The 23,119-nt window shown below is 45.6% G+C and overlaps 2 protein-coding genes across 2 annotated transcripts in view; both read left to right on the top strand.

Annotated features, from left to right (window-relative positions):
• Positions 1–9,133, top strand: part of PSTPIP2 (proline-serine-threonine phosphatase interacting protein 2) — a 51,449-nt gene extending 42,316 nt beyond the window's left edge. Inside the window, exons 6-15 of the mRNA XM_065406618.1 lie at positions 447–509; positions 1,128–1,226; positions 1,958–2,003; positions 3,086–3,165; positions 5,409–5,507; positions 5,938–6,034; positions 6,431–6,515; positions 7,459–7,493; positions 8,333–8,390; positions 9,056–9,133. Coding sequence (XP_065262690.1) covers positions 447–509; positions 1,128–1,226; positions 1,958–2,003; positions 3,086–3,165; positions 5,409–5,507; positions 5,938–6,034; positions 6,431–6,515; positions 7,459–7,493; positions 8,333–8,382 — 654 coding nt within the window. The 3' untranslated portion in view covers positions 8,383–8,390; positions 9,056–9,133. The remainder of the gene's footprint in view (positions 1–446; positions 510–1,127; positions 1,227–1,957; positions 2,004–3,085; positions 3,166–5,408; positions 5,508–5,937; positions 6,035–6,430; positions 6,516–7,458; positions 7,494–8,332; positions 8,391–9,055) is intronic.
• A 6,843-nt stretch (positions 9,134–15,976) lies between these two features.
• The window catches only part of EPG5 (ectopic P-granules 5 autophagy tethering factor), a 103,352-nt gene continuing 96,209 nt past the window's right edge, over positions 15,977–23,119 (top strand). Inside the window, exon 1 of the mRNA XM_065406616.1 lies at positions 15,977–16,039. Within this exon, the coding sequence (XP_065262688.1) occupies positions 15,977–16,039 (63 nt within the window). The remainder of the gene's footprint in view (positions 16,040–23,119) is intronic.

Raw genomic sequence — 23,119 nt, 5'->3', positions numbered from 1 at the left:
GGCAGCGCAGAAGTAAGGGTGGCAATACCGTGACCACCCTAAAATAACCTTGCGACCCACCCCCTGCAACTCCCTTTTGGGTCAGGATCCCCAATTTGAGAAACGCTGGTCTTCCCTGTGAAATCTGTACAGTATAGGGTAAAAGCACACAAAAGACCAGCTTTCACGGGGGGAGACCAGATTTCATGGTCCGTGACACATTTTTCCTGGCCGTGAACTTGGTAGGGCCCTAGTCATGAAGGGTGTTGGTCATGTGATGCAATATATTGTTATGAGATTTGCTGGTCTCACATTGCTGAGATGTTGTCTGACACACACAAGACAGGACTTGAACTGGGAACCTATCAAGGTGACTGTCTTAGCCGCTAAGCTCCTCGGCAGCTTTCGTCCTTGCAGTGCTCCTGGGGCTGGATGGTGCACTAATGCAGGTGTTGTTCCCTTCACAGCTGGAGCTTGTAATGGATGCTATTCATAAAAATAGGAATTTGCAGTATAAGAAAACAGTGGAGGTAAGTGGCTCCTATCATCTGGTTCTTACAGGCCACAGATCTGTATCATGCAGGCACATTAGAAATATAACACTGTCTGTGTTACCTACAATAGTTTTGTGTTTGAATGGTTAAACAGTGGGAATGGTATTTGCATGAGCACATGTCCTGTGTCCAAGCACTGAAGCTGACTAAGCCACCAAATCTTTTCATTGTCTTTGTATTTACTGTATTTTTGTTCTGCACCTGGTGAGTGACATGCAGACCAGGAGCTACAGAGCAAATGCAAAGCGTGTGGGAGGAAAATGAATGTGGGGCCAGCTGTGTTATTCAGGCTGTGATGAGGGTAATCAAATCTCATGCTTCAGGACATAAACTGATCTCGGGTCAGGAAGGAAAGGTGTCCTTACATACGCAGCATTGCACAGTTGGCTGCCTTCATTGAGGGGCTTGTCTTCCTTTGAAGCATCAGATGTTGGTGGCTACCAGAGGCAGGATACTGAACTGAAGTTCCAGTAATGTATGTGGCAGATCCTATAGAATCCTTAACGTGAGTGCAGGATTTGATCCAACAGTTTAGTGTGTGTGTGTGTGTTGTGTTGCATTTCCTACTCGCTTACATACCCACCTCTCTCCTAGGCAAAGAGGCTGTATGAGCAGCGGTGCAGGGATAAAGATGAAGCGGAACAGGCCGTGCACCGCAATGCAAACCTTGTAACACAAAAGCAACAAGAAAAGGTAACACAGGGAGGGTGAAAGGAAGGCACTTTTCCTGTCCTGCTTTAGGTACTGTTCAACAACTAAATCACCTCCAGGAAAAAATACCATTAAGAACATAAGAACGACCATACTGGGTCAGACCAAAGGTCCATCTAGCCCAGTATCCTGTCTACCGACAGTGGCCAATGCCAGGTGCCCCAGAGGGAATGAACAGAACTGGTAATCACCAAGTGATCCATCCCCTGTCGCTCATTCCCAGCCTCTGGCAAACAGAGGCTAGGGACACCATCCTGGCTAATAGCCATTGATGGACCTATCCTCCATGAACTTATCTAGTTCTTTTTTGAACCCTGTTATAGTCATTTTAGAACTAAAGATAGTGGCTACAGTTTCTAAGAAACCTGCCAGACGGGGACCCTGAACCTGCAGTTGGATTTACACAGGAGAGCCCCCTTTCACTGCACGGAAGCTCTGGTAGCAGACTCACCAGGAGTTCAAAGGTGGTTCTGGGTGCTTGGTAGCTAGCTGAAGGCCTGATGGTTGACAGCCAGCATGGAAGACTTGAACCACTAGTGAGGAATCACTGACACAGAGCTTGGGGGGAAAAAATCTGGGTTGGTGGTTTGACTTCACCCACTGGTTAAGGATGGATTTGCAGGATAGAAATGAGGTCCAACCTTACTTTCTCTGCAGTGTTTGTGGGTTGAGCTGCTGTCTCACAATGACTCCTTTATCTTTCTGTTTTTCAGCTGTTTGTAAAGTTGGCTCAGAGCAAGTCAGCTCTGGAAGATTCTGGTGAGTGCTGATAACATGGAGTATCTGTTACATTTGGAGGGGCTGGGCCACGCTGGGGGCTGCAGGTAGGGGATGGGATGGAGAGGAACCCATTACACAAATGCTGTATTGGGGTGACTGGCATAGACCTCCCTTTCCTAAAACAGTGGGTCGCACAGTTATACGCTGGATACATTTGCCCCAGGAAGTCAAACATTATGTCTTGATGGCTCATTGTCTCCTTGTGATGAGACCATGTCCCAGCTAGAGCTGATTGGAAATGTTTAGTTGAAACTTTTTTTGATGGAAAATGCCATTTGTGTCATACTGGGAATAATTTTGGAATAACAGTTTTATTTGATTGTGACAAATATTTCAGCAGAAAAAAAATATTTTGAAATAAAAAGATTTCCATTTTGGAATATGTTTGACTTGGAAAATGTCAAGAGTTTCTTTGTGCGGCATTGTCTGGACTAGGACTGGCTGCAACTTGGAATTCCTGGTTTGCAGAAAATTTCAACACCTCGATTTCTTTTTGTTCTGATTCAAAAGGAAAACAGATATTTTTGGAATTTCTCAAAAATTTCAGTTTTGGGATTTTTTTGTTATTTCATTTTGGAATTTCAAAATATCATTTAGTATTTTGAGTTTTGAATATTTTTATAATGTTGTTTCATGACACATCAGTGAAAGTAGTGCTTAATATTCACTACCACTGCTGTCATGTCATAATATGATATGATGTAATTGAAATATTCTATTTGTATTTGATTTTCTTTTAACAATTAAGAGCAGCTGCTACTTAGAACTGGTTGAAAGATCTTCACTTTTCTAGGTGAAAGTGTCTCTGTTATAATGTAAACAATTTGATCCTTTGAAATGAGTTTGAAACAGGATACTGGGCTAGATGGACCTTTGGTCTGACCCGGTACGGCCTTTCTTATGTTCTTATGTAAATTCATTTCACATGCTCTAGACCCAAATTAAACCCAGGGTCCAACATATTCTGATCACAGTGTTTAGAATTGTTTACCTGAGTCTTTCATGCATCCAGACCTGTGTGTTGTACATGTGATCAAATTGCTGTTGGATTTCCCTACCAGACAGGCAATATCAGCTGAATGTTGGTGCTCTTGAGAAGATCAGGGAAGAATGGCAGAATGAACACACCAAAGCCTGCGAGGTAACACACCAAAGCCTGCCATCCATCCTAGAGATAATGGAGGATCTTAATGCTGCAACACTCTGTCTTTGAGATTGGGATTTCATTTCCTTCACTGCCAATGCTAGTGAGGGACCACAGTTGGCCTCTTCTGTTTCCTTATTGGTAAAACTTCAAGACACTTCCCAATTAAACTTGCATGTCCCTGCCTCTTAGTGTCTGGATACAAAGCCCCCAAAATTGGCATTTAAAAGTAGGGAAATATATTGGAATGCCTTCAAGTGTCAGCATGCAAAATAGTGGCATTTTTTTGCGCTGGCGTCTTTGTATGCAAAGTGCTGCCATCTACTGGACGGAACCTTAGCTTATATAATACAATAATGGACAGGCTCAGGGAGATTAAGATTTGCCTTTATTACTTTATTTCTCTGAGCAGCCCATAAACTCTTTCTATATTCTATTCAAAGAAATGAGCTGCATGGTCTTATTGCTGTCACCTTTGTACTTTCCCTGAGGCTTGATGGCACTCCTTGTCAGGTCATATCTTACCTTATACTGCAAACCTTCTCAGCCAGGGATGTTTGGCCTGTTTCTCCTCTCACTTAGACTGGTATAAAATCAGGAGTAGCTCCTACACCAGCATAACACATGTGTCAGTGAGAGGAGAATCAGGCCCTTTGCCTGTAAAGCACCACATGCATTTACGATGAGAGAGATGGATGGCACCAGACCGAGACTCGCATCTAAGTTCTATCCCCAATTCAGCCAAGAACTCCGTGTGTCATCTTGGGCAAATCTTGAGGTTTCCGACACACCTATGATCCTGTCACGTTGCTTAAGCATCGGTATATTGCATTTTCTGTCGGTGACACTGCTGTTCTAGGCAGAGCAGCTGGGTTCTAGTCCCTTCTCTGCCACTGGCCTCCTGGGTAACCTTGGGCATGTCGTGCCATCGCGCTGTGCTTCAGTTTCCCATCTGTAAAATAGGGATGATGATACTGATGTCCTTTGTACAGTGCTCTGCGATCTCTGGATTAAAAAGGGCTCTAAAAGGGAGGTACTATTATGAGTTCAGCTCAGCCCATTCCCTAGTGCTGACCCCTTCTGCTCGTTCTTCCATTTTGCTTTGGTTTCTTAAAATGAAATGACCTGCCTGCGTGTGCTTTGCCCATCCAAAACTTGTCAATGGCTCAGTGTAATGAAAACCCATCGGCTGATAGTGAGGAGTGGTAAACAAAGATTCACTTCCTCAAATCAGTCAGGTTGTGTTGATTAGGCGCGCCAAGTACGGAAGTTCTGCCGCAGGTCCATTACAAAAGGTCCTGCCGATTTAAATGTGTGCTCTTGGTGAGAGGTTACTTGTTATCCGTGGAAATGTGAAAAGGACTCTTCCTGATGGAATGAATACATATCGAAGGGCAGACTTCAGAAGGTTTGGGCTCTGAGGAGCATCCAGACTGTTCCATGCCCATCGGAATGATCCAAACGTGGGTGTGGGTCTGGGTGTAGGGATGAGAGCAGTGGCCTGGGATCACTAAATCCAGGGGTGACCAAACAGTGCATTGGCTAGCTGGCTTGCCTCCCCACCATCCGCAGGTGTCAGCGTCTGGAGTCAGTCCTCCCACCATGGTGCAACAGGACCTAATAACCTGACTGAGCTTCCCTTTTAAGTTTAGCGTGCAACTTTTGGCCATCCGATGTTTCAGGCAGGATGATCTCACTTAAGATGGGCTGTGTGTGGATGAGATGGGGCCAAAGGGAAAGTTGAAGACTCATCTTGAGGGGAAGGGGTCCCTTCAGAAAATGTGCAAATCCTGATGGAGCAGAGTGCCGGGACCAGCTGGACCTGGTGGATCCTGCCTTGATGCAGGCTTCTGTTTAATACCATGTAGTGCTGGCTGTTAATCTATTTTTCTCATAAAGAATAAAGGATGGTAGCAGTTAGAGATGGAAAAGACTCATTAGACTAAGTCCACCCCGTATGAAGGTAGGCTAGACTCCCCCAGAGAGGGATGATTAAGGCCAAAATGCCAAGAAGTGGGGAAGTTAGACCCAAGGTCAGGTCATTGCTTAGAACATTTGAAAGGACTAGCAAAGCACTAGTATGGGTCCAATATGGCCCAAACCTGTATTGGCAGGGTGGTCGCCTAGATGATGTATGTCTTCCCCTTTTCCAACTTCCACGATTAATCCCAGCTGGCTGGGAACGTGGCCGTTAGTTATTTTGTTAACATACCCTGACTTGCCTCCCTGTATCTCTTCAGTTCTTTGAGACCCAGGAGTACGAACGGATAAACTACTTCCGCAATGCGCTGTGGCTGCACCTTAACCAGCTTTCTCAGGAGTGCGTCCAGAGTGATGAGGTAGGTCTGAAAAACCCAAGGGCCTCCAAACCTTTTATTTGCCGAGCAGAAGGGGAAGGTTCTTCACTCGCATTGCACTGTCTTCACTGCTATTGTTACCTGGGCTTGCTATCTTCAAGCTAGTTCAGGTAGGGTGGTCTGTGCACAGCTTTAGCTTTGTTGATATTCTCATAGATAATCCAGCAGATAGCAATAACGAACACCCAGTCAATAGTGTGGAACAGGATTTGAAATCCTGTCTCCAATGAAGTCAATGGCAAAAGCTCCCGTTGCTTTTATTGGGGCCAAGATTTTCACCTCTTGTATTATTGACACTTATTTTGCTGATGCAAATTATATCCTTTCTCCTTCCAGAAAGACAAATTTAATTTTTGTTTCTGCACTTCATGCTTTTTAAAAAAAAAACTTTCCCCCCCCCTCCTTTTTACAGAGATACGAAGAAACCCGGAGGAGTCTAGAAATGTGCAGCATCGAGAAGGATATCGAATTTTTTGTCAATTTCCGTAAAACCGGAAGTATGCCCCCAGGTAACTGCTTGATGTAGGTTTTCTAAGCGGTGTGGCCATGAGCATTCTGTACAGCTTCTCGGCTCTAGTAAGGGTATGGGGTTTATTAAACAAAGCGTGGTGCAGAAAGCAAGCACGCTTGATGGTTCTGGTTCTGTGTTGGTCTCAAAATGAAGCCTGTTTCTAGAGTGGCATCCTTGCACCGGGATAGCGGGCAATTGCCACCAGACCCTGAAGAGAACTCAAACCTCATTTCTGTAGGCTTTGGTTTCTAATAATACAGTTTTTTCAGCGTGGAAGGGATGGAGCTGAAGAAGGAATTTGCATCTCCCGTTTTGCAGATGTGATGCTGTACATTGCATGCCAACGGCTCACAAAAACATTTTTTACAGCTGACTTGTATTTCCACCCCCCCAGCTCCTGTGGTCTATGAAAATTACTATAACACACAAAGAAATACAACTTCAACAAGAAATCAGGCCCCAGCACCTGGGATAGGGAGGTAAGAATAAATAAACCCAACACAAACCAAATAATAAAAGCAATGGCCTGGCTATTGGGAACCTATAGGTTAAAAATGGGTGTTGCTTCTTTAAGTCTTTTGGAACTGTTTGGATCTTAGGCTCTTTCAGGGTCCCATAGAAGTTGGTGGGAATTGGGGTACGTGGTCAGCGGGGAGGCAGGGCAGGTTGGGAATTTTGCCTGGATTGAGTCCCCCTCTGTACCAGGAAACCCTCTGAGATCTTGGGCATTGGTTTGCCACCTCCTTTGCTCCCTAGCCCGTCCCTGCTGCTGGAAACCTTCCTGCACTCCTTGCATGGCTCCCTTCTCCCCATGTTTGTCTGGGGAGGGCTGGATCATCTAAGAACACATGCTCATGTGGGCAAAGGAGAGAACCTAAATCAGCTGCACTGGGAGAGCAAGGGAATCTGCTGACCAAAGAGGGGAGTTGGGCTCTGGATGAAGGACGGGTCTGCTGTGGGGAGAGAAAAGGAACTGAGAGCACCCTTGTCATCACTGAAGACTAATGTCCATGGCTGCTTTGCAGTAGGAGTCAGTCACAGTAATGACTACCTGATAGCTGGGGTTGGAATACTGAACTGTCTAAATGATGGCATGTTTGTGCGTGAAGCCCCACGGTGCACACTGTGAAGGGCTGTGGCTAGCCACCGCTTTTCTTCCCCACCCCACCACAAAAACTACCCTCTGGTGGGACGGGGGCTGCCTGGTTCTTGCGTCTTGTCCGCTGCTAATGACATTGCAGGAGATTAATAATATGGCACACTTTGAAACTGGGACATTGCAAACCTCAAACCAACCAAAGTTCTCTGCACTCACAATCTACCAGAAATGCCATGTGGGGCCGGGCAAGAATTGAATAATATGAAAGAATCAGATCATTTAGCAACAAGGAGACGAGTGTTGTCTTGTTTGTTTTTGTGCAGGAGGGGGCCATTACCAATCCCTGTGAGTGGGCCAGGTGAGTTACACCAAGTCATTCTAGAAATCACACATTTTAAAGCATTTTTTTGTGCAATCCTCTCTGTATTTCAATTTTTGCAGGCGTTGCAGGTTCTGTGTGTACTTCCACTGCCATGTAAATATTGGTGATCTTGCCTGATTCTCATATCCCCTGATCATTCTAGCTATTGGGGGGAGGGATAGCTCAGTGGTTTGAGCATTGGCCTGCTGAACTCAGGGTTGTGAGTTCAGTCCTTGAGGGGGCCATTTAGGGATCTGGGGCAAAAATCTGTCTGGGGATTGGTCCTTCTTTGAGCAGGGGGTTGGACTAGATGACCTCCTGAGGTCCCTTCCAACCCTGATATTCTATGATATCTCTGAAAATGTTGTTCCAGGCACCTGTAAGCTTCTGTTAGAAATAGAGGGTGACATCATGGCTCCATTGAAGTCAACTGGAGTTTTGCCACTGATTTCAATGGGGCCAGGAGTTCACCCAGCAAGAAGTTCCAACCAAAGTCCTGGATATGGACAGTCCTGAACTTTGAGAAGGCAAGATCTGGACCTGAAGGCTGCAGCTTGGGCTCTTCTCTACTTGGGAAGCATCAATTTTGTTATTTGCAGTGTGGCCTAGTAGATAGGGCCCTGGACTGGGACTCAGAAGACCTGAGTTCTGTTCTTGGCTCTGCCACTTCCTATTGGGTGACCTAGATCAAGCGCTTTATCTCTGTCTGCTTCTGTTTCCCCATCTGTAAAAATGGGGATAATGCTAGCAACCTCTTTTGTAAAGTGCTCTGAGCTTTATGGATGAAAAGTGCTATGTAACAGCCAAGTGTTACTATTGTGATTTCTATATTACAGGTGACCCTGATTACGCTACGATTGATGGTTACAGTTTAATACATCACTAGCCTGAGCTGTAAGTATTTTCATTCTGAAAAGGAATTACTTGGGGCCTGCGTTAGTCCCACCAGTGAGGTGTAGGGTCTAGTCCTCACCAGCATGTTGCGCACTAACTGCCCTGGGGAGACCCTGCTAGTGTGCACTCAGAGGTCCCTAGTGTGTGTTAATGTAGTCCGGTTTCAGCTATGTCAGTGCTCACTAGGGAACTTTTAGTGCGTGTCAGCAGGGTCCACACAGCCCAGTTAGTGCACGTCACACTTGTGCGGACTGACACGCTGCACAGACAAAGTGCAGGACACACTTGTATATTTAGGAGAGACAGTTAGGAAAGAGAAATATAGGCTGGATATCTGAGAGAACTTCCCAAAGGTGAGATTGCATAGGTTGTGGAATAGTGTCCCATGGGAAGAATTGAAGGTCCCATCCTTTGGTATTTTAAAAGCCGCTCGGACTCCCGCCCGAACTGCCGAAGCAAAAAAACAAAAGCGCTCTTCCTGCCGCGCACCCCCAAGGATCCTATTGCGCACTCCACTTTGGAGACCACTGCTGTAGTGGAACAATCCTGCCTAGGTTGGGAGGGGGACTGGATGATCTAGCTGGCTGCTTTTCCTCCCATCATTACATTTGTCTACGTTTCTTTCACTGAAATATTGACTCTTACAATTCCATCCTCTTCTCCAGGGTCTCAAAGCTGCTTGCCCAGTAGTGCCACTGAGTGCAAAAATTAGTCGTCTGATCCACCCATCAGAGACCGTGTATTCAGTTGCAATTCCAGCATCGGGCACAGTGATACAGCATGGAACTGTTTCTTCTTTTAAAAAATATTTTGAAACTCTAGGGTAATTATTTTGTATGTTTTGAGGATCCACACGAGGTCCAACAAGGGTCCCTCTTCCTTCACGGTGACAAACTACATGGGCTGATGTCCTATTTTCAAGGTCAGAAAGGAGGACTTTGAATCTCTGAATAATATTCGCTGATCCAATGGAATCTTCCCTATCAATAAGAGAGGCTTGTGTTCTGGTGTTGGTGACAGTTCTTTGTGATGTGCAAACCTCAACATCTGTGTGGAAGACTCTAAAGGATTTAAAAAAAAAAGAATCTCTGCTCACCATGACGAATGAGAATTCACATGTGCCACCATCATGCTGCCAATGGGAATCATGTGCAGTGCTTTGGGCATGCCGGGGCGTGTGCATAGTACACAGGTCAAAGTAAGGTTTGGGTCTGGTACGCTTGATTCTCACCAGGGTGATTAAGATCATAGCCTAGCCCTAATTGTGGGAGTGCTCATTAGACTGCTTACTCATGGCAACGCTGAGAGTTAGAACTCGAGAGGTATTTATATGGCTGTACTGTGCATTTGCTCCACGCTATGCAGTGATGTTGGAAGAAGTTGATTCATATCCTGTCTCTATCTATCACGCTTCAGGAGCCTGTTTGGATTACATGAATGGTCCGTTGACTTCAATATGGGTTCTGATGAGAGGAAGGTGAACAAGTTATGGCCCTTCAGTAGTTACCTACCTCCCTTTCCTGGTTCTACTGTGGCATAGCAGTACAATACAAAACCATCCTTGCAGGTCCAGGCTGGTGACCCCTCCATTCTTCTTGAATAACTGGAGGACATGAGCTGGCCCCCCGGAGAGGTACATCCGAAGGCAGGGCTTGCCGCTGTTCAGCTACCCACCACTTAGCCTGCCCTCGACAGATTCTGCAAACTCCAATCAGGCTAATCTGTGTGAGCAGCTGGACTCTTGGGTGCATTTTTTGACCAGGACCCAGAGTCAGAACCTCGTGAGGTTTTGCCCATTGGAGGCAACAATTCAGGGACATTGTCAGCTGCTTCTTCTATCTTTTGTGTTCCACTGTCCAATACGCTTGAAAATAAAAGAAATAATATATTCTTATTGCCTTTTCCTGTCTCCATTTAGCAAACCTTTCCCCACTCCCCCCATTTCTTGGGGTCTGATCCTGCTCCCATTGAAGTCAATGGCAGAATTCCCATTTGTTATCAATGTTGTGGGATCTGGCTCTTTCGTTTCTAATAAAGCACAAACTAACTTGGTTACTGTTGTTGGCCTAGCTGCAAAGCTCATTTCCTGACCAGAACTTCCCCAGCCTTCATGTCCATGTCCATCTCCATTGGCTGTTACCTGTCAAGTGCACAGACACTGAGGAAGTCTGCCCATTTGTGTGTAGCTCTTGATGCGAGCGTGTACAGGTTTTAATTTCTTGCTGTAGAGCAACAGGGATGATTCTGCATCAAATTGTGTCTGAGCTATGTGTGATTTTGTACAAACCTAGGGAATGTCGCTTTGTTTCCTTGTGTGGGAAAGACCCCAATGTGATAAGTGAGATTTGAATTCTGCCCTGCTACATTTTAATGGTCTGTATGAAATGCACAATTAAAAACGCTGTCTTATAAAAAAACCCCTAAAACTATCCTGATATAATTGTATATTGTAGATTATTTTTAATCTCAATCTCTCTCTATATATATTTATTTCAGATGTGAGGCTTGCATACTGAACATGTAATTATATATGCTCTAAAATAAACTTCAATCTGGGGGGTGAATTTGCTCCTCCGTCCTGCATGTAAAGGCCTGGACAGACGGGTTATAGTCACAAGTACAATGTGCAGGCAGGAGGCATTGAAGATTATAGAGCTCTGCTACTGCACCTTTTTCCTGATCTAACCTCTCTCTGCTCTGCCAGTCCCTGTCCTCCCTTTGGATCTGGGTCCTACACTACAGCCCACTACTCTTTCAAATCTCACCCCCCCCAAGAGTTCTATCGATGTTTCCCAACCCAATCGATCTGAAGTATTAATTGAGCGCTGGTCATTGTAGCATGTAAGTGCTGGTCTGTGTTCCTCTTCTGCTGGGCCTTTGATGCAAACTTGCCAATGCAGCACAACCCTCTATGCTATTCCAGTCCTGGGTCTCCAAAACCATTCGGCCAGTGCACCTCAATGCTCACCTTGAGCTTGCTGGGGTATGGACTTCTGCTTTCCTCCCGTTCTGGAATGCGAAGCCACTAGCACATATACTGTGTCTATTCCAGTGCAAGACACCTACAGATGTATGGAACTTCAGTGACTGGATCTCCATATATGATGGCCCATTGGGCAGACTCTGTTTTTTCTCTTGCCTCAGTTTGGGGAGGGAGTGGGGGTGGGAAACTGATACCACAGGATCCTGCAAGTGAAGCCCTGACTTTAATGTGGTTGAAAATGATGATGTAACACTCACTGAATTTAAACAGTGGTTCTCACTTTTTTCCATCCTAGGCCCCCTTCCCATCTAGCTGAAATCTCCTACCCATTTAGCAACATGGGAAGGATGGGGTGATTGTGATCCCAACATTTGTTTGTGACAGTCCCTATCCCTGTTCTAGTAGTTGCAACTCCCAAGATGAGAACCCCTTATTTAAAAGATGCCAGAAGCTGATCAAGCCTGGATTTCATTTGTAAATCCAGACCACAGAGCATTAAAAGAACAAACAGGTAAAGTGCAGATGAGAAAATATATCATTATTTATCATTGTATTGTTACAAATGCACACCAGAATAGATGATACCACCTAGCACTTATGTAGTGCTTTTTCATCATTTGTTCTCAAAGTGCTTAACTAAGGAGATCAGTATAATTATTCCCATTTGACAGGTGGGCAAACTGAGGCATAGCAACTTGATCAGTCACCTAGCAGGTCAGTGGTACAGACAGGACTAGAATCTAGGTCTCCTGAGTCCCAGTCCTGCATTCTCTCCACTAGGCCACACAGTCTCAGCATGAGAGAGAATTGGTAGTAGTGACCAAATGTTACTTCCATCTGAAAGATGTAGAAAGAGAATTGACCCCAGATCTACAGCTAGGGCCTTTCATTAGAGATTACTGGGATGGCAGAATAGTAAGGTCAGGACCATAGTATAAGAACTAGTACTCAGAAGCATATTGTACAAGAAGCTCCTTTTCTCTGCTGGGATTTCCAGGTTGACTCAGGGCAGTAGATGGTCTTAGTTTGTTTCTTGCCTACAAAAACTGCAGCTCAATAACTTTCAAAGTGGTGCACTGCGTTTCAGGCACATAACTCACAATAACTTTAATGGAAGTCATGCAGCTAAACCCACGTGCATCACTTGAAAAATGGAGGGGTTAAAATGCAGCCCCATATTAGTTGCCCAGGAGTGACGCTCCTATCTCAGTTCTGAGAGTAGGGAGAGCGATTATTTCCTTATTTAGTTGACAGCAGGACTCCAATAAAGAAGTGCTTTTCGAAAGGATCTTTTTAATTCAGAGTGTAGTTAATCACAGGGCAAGGTCATGCACATTTGAAATGTGGATCGCTTCACTGTATTTGCTCTCTGATTTAAAGAAGCCAGTCCTGAAAGCAAAAGCAAAAAGTACGAGTATTCTGCCCAGCCACTCTTAAAGAGAAAGAAAGCAAGCTGCCACCAAAAATCAAGGTTCTTCTCTGAGTTGTCTTAGAGAGTGTCTAAAATCACTTCAAAATCAATAGGTCAGTACTCCCTAGATAAAAGAGGAAGGTGTGAAACCACTAGCAACGCAATATTGAGTTCAGTTTTTCAGGAGGTGAATTAGGATGGTGGTAGGCATGTGGAAATACTTTCATTTCTAGCCTGATGTTTTCAGTTTCTAAAGGAGTCTGGAAAGGCAGATGGTTTCAAACCGTAAAATGTTAATGATAAAAATGCCAAGTGTGGTCAGTGGCTATTGGAAAAGCTTTTTATTATTGTGATTAGAGCAATCGTATGTAAGAGTGTGGAGGTAAATTTGGAATGTACCTGAATTTATTAAGAGTTTAGTACAACTGGGCTAAAGTGAAAGTTCACAAGCAAGTGGTAGAAGGAAGCTTTCAATCTGGGGCCGCAGAACTCCACCAACCAACACCCCCCCCCAGCCCTGCAGCTGCAGTAGGCTGCAGAGTTACAAGTGATACATCACCAGAAAAAACAATGAGGAGTCCTTGTGGCACCTTAGAGACTAATAAATTTATTTGGGCATAAGCTTTCATGGGCTAAAACCCACTTCATCAGATGCATGGAGTGGAAAATACTGTAGGTACAGCATATGAAAAGATGGGAGTCACCAGAAAAAATTCTCATTGGATGATTGTTTCCAAGGCATGACATTTGCTAGCTGCTTTTGGAAAAAGTAACTTTTATACAAATTAAACCTCCTGTGAATATCCTGCTGTATTTTTCTGTGCACTTGCAGCACCGAGATTGCTGCGTTCTATGTTAAAGCTGTTAACTGAATGAAAAGAGAATTTTAGCTAATTTGGAAATTAAAGGCAAAACTCTTTCTTATCTGCGCTGCAAGTTGCGATTGCATCTTTGCTACTCATTGTGTGAACTGTTATTGACACCAGTAGACTTGCCAATGTTGTAACCAATACAACAGAGCCCTGCAGGGCAGGTAAGTGATCTGTAGTGTGACTCAGATGGAAAGAACATTAGTTAGCGGCAATCAGAATTTTAGGGTAGCTAAGCTGTTGTGGTACAGAAAAGGACATCAGTTAATGTGTCACAAAGATATGACTCACCACTGCAGTAAAGGAGAGGGGAAAAAAAAGCTTGAAGTAAATTAGTGGAAGTTATTTTTGCTTATGTTTGCCTATCTTTAATGGGCTTCCTAACCAGGATTTTGGCGCAATGACAAAAGTCACAAATACGCCACATCCCTCAAAGACTCCAAGGTCTTTGAATTATACCCATTGCATAGTGCGCTAGGATTTTAAGGCTTTGTATCCATAGACCTTGCTGCAGATTTTAGCAACCATGCATACACAGTTTAACCTGTGCCTGAACACCATGTGGTAGGTCAGTGTGGCTAGATCCAACGCTGCTGGAATGCTGGGGTTAGGGAAGGGGGGAAATGTGCTATCCAGTAACATCACAACGACCTACTGTCTCATTGCTTGGAAAACACAGCAGAACTGCTTGTTTGCAGAGAGATCCTTACAACATACTTGTACAGAACTGTTTTTTGCTAATAGAAAACAAATGAGTTTTGACTGTTAAATTATCTGTGTGATGAGATTTGTCTGTGCTGAGTAAGATGCGCAGTGCTATAAATGATAACAAATGGGTGCTGAATGGGCTGCTTTGGCATTTTATTGGATTGTTTTGTAAACTTGTAATGATTTGTTTGTCATGTTAATTAAGAGCTAGCAGTTCCCTGCTATCATTTTTCTGAATAGTTAATAAAATGGCCATGATACATGTCTGTGTGAAGTTGTTCATCACTTATCAAGGTGATCAAAACTCCTTTGGTCTAGTGTAACCTGTCAGGGTGGTTGTGTGTGCTGTTGCAGGGCAGGGTGTACTTGGAGTTGCAAGGATCTGGATGTGTGCGAGTGCCTGGGATAGTATTAGGGGTCATGTGCCTGGCATTGCTGCTGGCAGGTGTTGATGGTGGCGTGACCAGGCTATTGGTGATGGAGATGGCAGGGGTTGGCGGTGTGTGAGGTGGCTGGCAGGTATCAAGGCGGGGCACTCGGGTGGCTGAGGTGCTGACGGGGATGACACTGACGGGTGAGGTGGTGGGTAAAAGTGATGGGGTGGATGTCATGCTGGGGAGCTCCAGAGCAGGGGCTGGGAATGGGATAGTACTGGGTGGCTGTAGCAGCAGCAGTGGTGGGGATGGCACGGGCAGGTGTAGGCAGGGCGGGTATCAGTGGTGGGGGGTGGCTGAGATCAGGGCCGGCTCTAGGCACCAGCAAAACAAGCTGGGGTTTGGGGCGGCACACTTTTAGGGGCGGCATGGCCGGCGCGAGAATGCCGCCCCTAAAAATGTGCCCCAGCCGCCCTAGCTCACCTCCGCTGCTGCTGCTCGCGTGACAGAGCGCGAGATTCGCGCCGCTGCTCCCCCTCCCTCCCAGCTCTCAAACCTGGGAGGGAGGGGGAGATCCCGAGCGGCCGCGGCGCCCGAAACAGATGATTCGCGTGCTGCTGCTCCCCCTCCCAGGTTTGAGAGCCTGGGAGGGAGGGGGAGACTCCGAGTGGCCGCAGCGCATGCGCAGCTTCCCCCCCTCCTAGGCTTGAGAGCCTGGGGGAGGAGGCAGGCTGGGGATTTGGGGAAGGGGCGGAGTTGAGGCGGGGCCGGGGGTGGGGTAAGAAAAAAAACGTGGGGGAGCAGCCAAAATTGTTTTTGCTTGGGGCAGCAAAAATCCTAGAGCCGGCCCTGGCTGCGATGGATGGGGATGGTAGAGGTGGGGCGGGGCCCTAGAGAGGATGGGGCTGGCGGGTATCATGCTGGGCAGCTGGCTCTGGCAGGTGTGAGGACAGCAGTGGCACTGGGTGCCCAAGGGGGCAGAGGTGGGCCCTGGCAGGGGGTCCTAGCAGCGCCGGCTGCGCTAGGTATCAGCTGTCTGGCTTTGCGCCCTGCCGCTGCCTTGTGCAGCACGAGGGGGCGCCGCGGCCGAGCCGCGTGCCGTCCCGGGGAACGAATATGTCCCTCCTCGCATTCCGTAGCCACCGCGGCGCTGATTGGCTGGGGGGGAGAGGCCGGTCGTGTGACTCCGCCCCTGCCCTGGGCTTCCGGTGTGAGCTGCAGGAGCGAGGGGGGCGCCGGGGATGGCGGAGGCCGCGAGACCCCCGCGCAGGGAGCGCCCCAAGCCCGGCAGGGGCAAGGCCAAGGTACGGGCCGCGCCGCCCCTCGGCCACCGCCGCGCCCGGCTCCGCACGGGACGGGAGGGAGGCGCCTGGTCCCGGCCGGGGTGCGGGGCTGGCGCCTGCTCCCCAGGGGCCGGGCCTGGCGGGGAGGGGAGCCCCGCGCGGCCATGTCCCTGCGGGAGCTGACTCGGCCCCCCGGAGCCGCCCTCTGCTCCGTCCCCGCTCCCCCGAGCCCGCCCGCTGCGCGGTGTCCCTGGGCTGCGCGCTCTGGGGGCGGGGGGGTCCTCTGCGTGGCGCGGCGCGGCCTGGTCGGCCTCTGGGGGCCGCCGTTACTAGTATTGTTTTGTTCTAGTTCAATCTGGCTCAGCCCCGCTCTCCTCCCTGGGACTGGGTGGGGCTGTTGATGTTGTTTTCCGGTGAGAGTCCCTGGGGCACGTCCCGGTTCCCATAGCATGTGACAGGCTTCACTCTCAGTCCAGTAACTCCTCGCTTAACGTGGTAGTAATGTTCCTGAACAATGCAACTTTCAGTGAAATGATGTTAAGCGAATCCAGTTTCCCCATAAAAATTAATGTAAATCGGGGGGTTAGGTTCCAGGGATTTTTTTCCCATCAGACCAAAGACTATATATACACACACACACACACACACAGTATAAGTTTTAAACAAACAATTTAATACTGTACACAGCAATGATGATTGTAAAGCTTGGTTGAGGTGGTGAAGTCAGAGGGTGGGATATTTTTCAGGGAATGCCTTACTGCTAAATCAGGGGTGGCCAACCTGTGGCTCTTCATTAAGTTAATATGCGGCTCCTTGTATAGGCACTGACTCCGGGGCTGGAGCTACAGGCGCCAACTTTCCAATGTGCTGGGGGGTGCTCACTACTCAACCCTGGCTCTGCCCCAGGGCCTACCCCCACTCCACCCCTTCCCACCCCCTCCCCTGAGCCTGCCATGCCCTCCCCCTCCTCCTCCAGAGCCTCCTGCATGCTACGAAGCAGCTGATTGGGTGGTACGGGGAGGGAGGGGCAGGTGCTGATTGGAGGGGCTGCCAGTGGGTGGTGGGTGCTGGAGCTGATGGGGACGGGGCTGCTGACATATTACTGTGGCTCTTTGGCAATGTACGTTTAGTAAATTCTGGCTCCTTCTCCGGCTCAGGTTGGCCACCCCTGTGCTAAATGATGAACTAGCACTCCTCCTGCCCCGCGCAGCACATGGCAGTGGGGGAGGGAGGGATGGGGGGGACAGCTGAACTGCCCAGCAATTGATAGCCTGCTGGGTGGCTGCTGCACAGGGAATTTAGGGGATTTGATGTGGGGCTGCCGGTCGACCCTAGTTCCAAGCCCCCACCAGCTGGCTCCAACGGGCTGCTCTTTCTGCAAGCAGTGGACAAAGCAGGCAGCCCATACTCCAAACTAAAAGGCAAGTCCAATCCTTCATAGGCTTGGCAAACTATTACAGGAGGTTTGTGGAGGGGTTCAGTGACATTGTATCCCCGATCACAGACTTATGTAAAAAGCATCAACCTAACAAGACAATTTGGTCAGAGGCGTGCCAGAAAGGCTTCAACAACTTTAAATGAGCATGTTCTCTAATTGATCAGCAATGTAACAATGAAACAACATTAACCGGGATGACTTGAAATAAGGAGTTACTGTAATTACAATCAACACCACTTGCCTGTGGGCATCACTTATCACATGTCTTTGCTATAGGATCTTGGCTCTCATTCAGCGTTTGAGCCTCTTTCCTTACCGATTTAAATAGTAGCCTGCTTTAGTCACTGAAAGAACTATCCCGTAATTCCACCTGAAAGCAATTTGAACTTCTAATATTAATTATTGGGTTGCTGGTGTTTCGATCAAATTATAATGAGGCTTCGATTAACGGGATTGAATTAAAGGAAAGGGATATTTTATTTTTGCCTAGCAAACTGATACACCTACCGGAATTACATCAATCAGCTCTGCGGTGGAGCATTGTAACTATTTGTGTATATCAACACATTAAAACTAGGGCTGTCGATTAATCGCAGTTAACTCATGCAATTAACTCAAAAAAATAATCGCGATTAAAAAAATTTATCGTTGTTATAACCTTAATACATATTCTTCACAACTCTGAGATAGATGAGACCCAAACAGGGTCTCTTTTACAGCATGCTGCCATTAGAGGTTTTCTCTTCTAGTGAGAGAATGGTATGGTAGATCTCAAATCAATGAAGGCTACACTCAGAAAGACCTCAAGACTTCTGGAATATGCTGCTCAAACAGTTTTACTTTTGTTTCTACTGCCTGTCCCTCCTTTCTCACGTTTATCTCCAGACTTCTTCTCCTTGTCCAGATCTATTCCTCCCCCAACAATCTTCTATTCATTGAACTTTTTGAAACTTTGCACTTTTAGAGAGAGGTAAGGAATTGACTCTGTGTACACAAATTTGCAGAGGGACAATAAGGTTGAGGTCTGTTATTTCTCATCTCTATATATTTATTTATTTAAAAACATTTTTGCTGTTAACAAGCATGTTCTCTCTGGAGACACAAATCCACAGTTTGAGAATTGCAAAACTAATCATCTCAGATGATATCTTCTAGATTTAGCACTGAGTCCCAGTGGGTAGATAGAAAGATTAACCTAAATAATCTATACAGATGCCCCTGGAACCCCATAAGATTGGGTCCCTAATCCATTTACTCATTTACAAAACTTTTCTTAAACATTACATGAATATATTGTCTCATACTATAGAATTAGAGTTTATAATCCCTATTCCATGATGAGATATCTTTGAGCTATAATGTATCTTAGTTAAAACTATCTTTAGATATGCTTTTTGAGGAAAAAAACCTTTTATCAAAAAAATCTGATTTTTATTATTTTTTTAATCATTGATTTTTATCCACCCTGGGGCTGCTCACCTGCACCCAAGATCTAACTGGAGTGAGCAGAGAAATGTTATAGTGGTTCCTGTTTATCCTTTCAAATAGGACTTATAGGAGTTATGATGAACAACTACTACTCATCACTCTGGAGAGGTTGAAAGACCCTGGGCTGCTTTGCCAGCAACTTGCTGATATTTCACAGTTCTGTCTCCTGTTTGCTAGATACTTTTCAAGCCATCACAGATGTATCAGTACCTCTGTGATACATGGGGGAGGAGTGGGGAGTAGCTCCCTTTGATGGACACCCAGCCAGCCAGTTAGCTGTAAAATCCCTCCTGGTCTGTTCTCTGCTTGCTTTGTAATACAAGCCTTGAGTGGCAAGTATTAATTTTTAAAATCCTTGCGGGCCCCCACTTCTGCACTCGGAGTGACGGAGGGATTCAGCCTTGACAACCTCTAAAAGGTTAGCACCTGGATGAAAAGCAGCTGTGGTTCTGCCTGAATCCAATCAAGACAGAAGTAATGTTGGCTGGAATGGGGAAATCCTTTGAACAACACACAGCCCTCCCCCTTCATCAAAGGCATCTCCTGTCAATTCATCAAGGAGGTATTGAGTCTTGGGGTGTTTCTGAACTCACTACTAATTTTGGACACCCCACCTAGGAAGCAACAATGACAGGAAATATTTGTTCACCTCTATTTTGCCTGAAAATTACAAGCTGCTTTCCTTGATGAGACTATAGCTAGTGATCTCCGCTGATCATTTCCTGACTACACTCTTGTGATGCAGTACATCTGAGGTTAAAGGGGGGGGCAACATGGGAACTCAAGTTTGCCAGAACACATCAACCTTCATCCTGAGCAGAAAAACTGGCTCTGTTTACATCCAGTGTAATTTCAGGGTACAAGTTGGGGCCCAACCACATCAGAACCTGCTTTTCCATTCAGAACCCACTGAACCATATGTGATGCTCTGGGATAGTGCATCTGACAACATGATGTTCTTGGGAGCAGGAGATGAGGCATCCATCCTTTGCTGAACTTGCTCGGTTGTGTAACCAAGATCTAGAGGGCTGAAAACTGAATCTGAGGTTTTCAAAGAAAGCTTCAAGTGTCACCTTTTTGCAAAAGATACAATAAACAAAGATTAGTATTTACAACATCACTAACAAGAAACAAAACTCAATAAGATGGCAAAGCTACTGAAGCTGCAAGAGGTGAAGAGCAGTTTACCACTGGCACCTGTGTAAATCTTAATTACTGCGTATGACTCAGAACAGATTTAAAATTTTTATTAAAGCTAATGTTAAAATTATATAATATACAGGTTGAGAAAAGAGTGTTTGTACATCTGGGTATAGTGCTTAGATTATCTACAAATACAGAGTTTGTTTTTAGAGTCATAAGACACAGATAGTGCATAATCAGCAATAACCCATATTTAGGTGAATGAATTTAAGACTACAGTTTAGATATTTAGCATCCAAGTATTCGGGTACATTATTCATGAAAGAAGTTATACAGAGAGTTGGTGGAGGAAAGGAAAATATATCAATGAGTGAAGATTGTCCCTCAGTAATTGAGAATTTAGGATTGGTTGTCCATTTAGAAAAAACAGTCCATCAGGAAAGTATTTGAGGTACTTTCCTGACTTACTACACTGATGGATGTCCTAGAAGTAAATGACCCATAAGTGTGTAACTATTCCATACAGAATTAGACTTCATGTATTTTAATATTGACTATTTAGTCTTCAAATACACAAAACCCAACCCATACATAACTTGCTATTGGAATTAATTCTGTTTGACATAAGGTAAATAATCCCTCCCCCCCCCCCCTTTTTTTTTTAACGTAAGTTACCTGATAGGCATAACCAAATGTATTTCAGACGCCAGGTTCAGTCCTGTCACTATAAGTCGTCTTTTATATAGGAAAAGTGTCTTTTCGGGAACATGTTCAGTGGAATTCAGCTTGTGGGGCAGGAAGTCCCCTGTGGGGTGGAAGGACTTCCTGTTGTCCCCTCACAACTCGAAAGTGAACTCATCTTGGCCCCTAAACCGTCTGTCACATTTAACTGCACTCTGTCCCATCACTCAGGCAACATGGAGTCATTTTTAGATACCTCTGCCCCCTTCCACACCCAGGCTCTGGCCAGATCTTATTGGATTTTCCTTTAGTGTCTAAAACCTATGCTTTAATTTCTGAGCACTGAGATTTTTTACTGTACTTTTGTCGTGTCCGACCTCAATTACTGCATACTCTTAGTCTTTGGCATCTCTGTGTTTCAATTTGTTCCTCTCCAAACTATTTTGTGCTGTGAAAATCATCTTCCTGTCCTGCCACTCTGATTACATCATTCTCACCTTTAAATCCCTCCTCTGGCTTCTCCTTGTCATCTGCATTAAATTCAGGCTCTGTCTGCTCTTTCTTACATCTCTGCTCTTCTCCCTTCCTACACATATTCCTTGTTTTCTCCCCTCAAACCTTTTATGTAGTTGCTCCCTTTGTATCTTCCTTCAACTCTTCCCTTTGAGCGTTCTTCCATACTGCCCCAAATGCTTGGGGCAATGTCCATGATCTTCTGCACCAGTCAAACACCTCAGTTTGAAGAGGGAATTAAAAATATTGCATGTAGTAAGTACATTAACAGTTGCCAGTCTAATACTGAATATAAACCAATAAATCCAGCTATTAAATAATAATAGCCCGCAAATATCCCAAAAGAAGAATACTAACCAACTTGCTCTGCTTTTTGTGGAAGTAACCAAACCCTCCTGCCGTGTGTTATGGCTGTCTCCACGGCTGTAATCTGTTGTTTAGTGCAGTAGTGCCTAGAGGCCTGTCTGCACTGTGCTAGGAGGCATGGTACAGACACAATGAAAAGATGGTTCCTGCTTGATAAGTTTACACTCAAAGTATAAAAAGAGAAACAACAGGTGTTATGTTCTTATTTGAATTTAGAGCCTGATCCTGCAGTCCTTACTCAGATGAAGTTTCTGTTGAGTTTGTAGAATTTTTACCCTGAAAAGGAAGAAATGTCAGACATCGTGTAATCTGCTGGGGACTTCATGATCAATTTTATGGGGAAGGTGCTCAGATGTGGTGGTGGTGAGCAGTAGTATAAAGTGCTAACGTAAGAGAAGGGTTGGTTTCACCTGAATAAGAACTGCAAGATAGTATCTTTGGATTTTTAAGCATCAAGGAGCATGGGGAATGTATTGTCTTATTTTCCTGTAAAGTCCAGACTAATGATCCTATAGAAAGAAGCGAACAGGAGAGTATAAAGTAGAGTATCCCCCTTTAAATGGAAAATGAGGCAAACACCCGTATGCGACTGTGGTCACCAGGCACAAACGACAGAGCACATCATAGCTGAATGTCCCCTTCGTTCTTTCGCCGGGGGCCTGAAGGACATTCACCAGCTCACTGCAGCGGCAACGTGCTTAGATATAAATTTGTAGTTGTTGCTACCTACCCAAGCCATACGAAAGAAGAAGAACAGGAGAGTGGGAGATGTGGGATCCAAAAGCAAACCAAATAAATTGCCATTTTATAAAGAAGCTGCAAGCATCTGTTTGGATTAACAGGTGTTCGGTGGGAGGGTGAAAACAAATATGCCAGATTAGCTGGGGTGTTGATATCCATTGTTGTCTGTTAGCTGCTTTATAAGGCAGAACCGCACAGTCAGCTGTTCTGCTAGGAAATATGTGAAACTGTCAGTAAGTGTTCAGAACTTTACTTTTGTTACTTAGCCTTTTTCCAGTGTTGAGCAGGGACTGGCTCTTCATTAGTTCCCTGTCTCTGACTTTTGTCACATGATAATTTGGGCAATCCGTTGCATAATATAGGGAAATTAGAGCAGTATAAGCTAATTTTCCCGGTATTTTCTCAGTTCAATAGACTAAATGAGAGCAGAACTCTGGATTTTAGCCGTTTGCACAAGAGTGCTTGTATCATATCCTGGTTATATTGTCATATCATGTGGTGATTCCACGTTTGTGCTTTTGGTGAGAAAGTCATAAAAATATACTTCAGACTAGGCTAGCTGTTTGTCTCCTCACAAGCATAACCATCCCTGTTCAGTAATAGCTAATGTTGCCAGCACAGGGTGCCCGAGGCAAAGCAACAGCGAGGTTCGTGGCCCAGTGTGCTTCGCGCCAATAAACACACCAGGTGGAGAAGCAAACAAAGTTTATTTGAGATCTCAAAGCGGTGCT

The sequence above is a fragment of the Emys orbicularis genome, chromosome 6 (assembly GCF_028017835.1).
Source record: "Emys orbicularis isolate rEmyOrb1 chromosome 6, rEmyOrb1.hap1, whole genome shotgun sequence".
NCBI lineage: Eukaryota > Metazoa > Chordata > Testudines > Emydidae > Emys > Emys orbicularis.
Note: the sequence above shows the minus strand (reverse complement) of the source record. Positions and strands in the feature narration are given on the sequence as shown.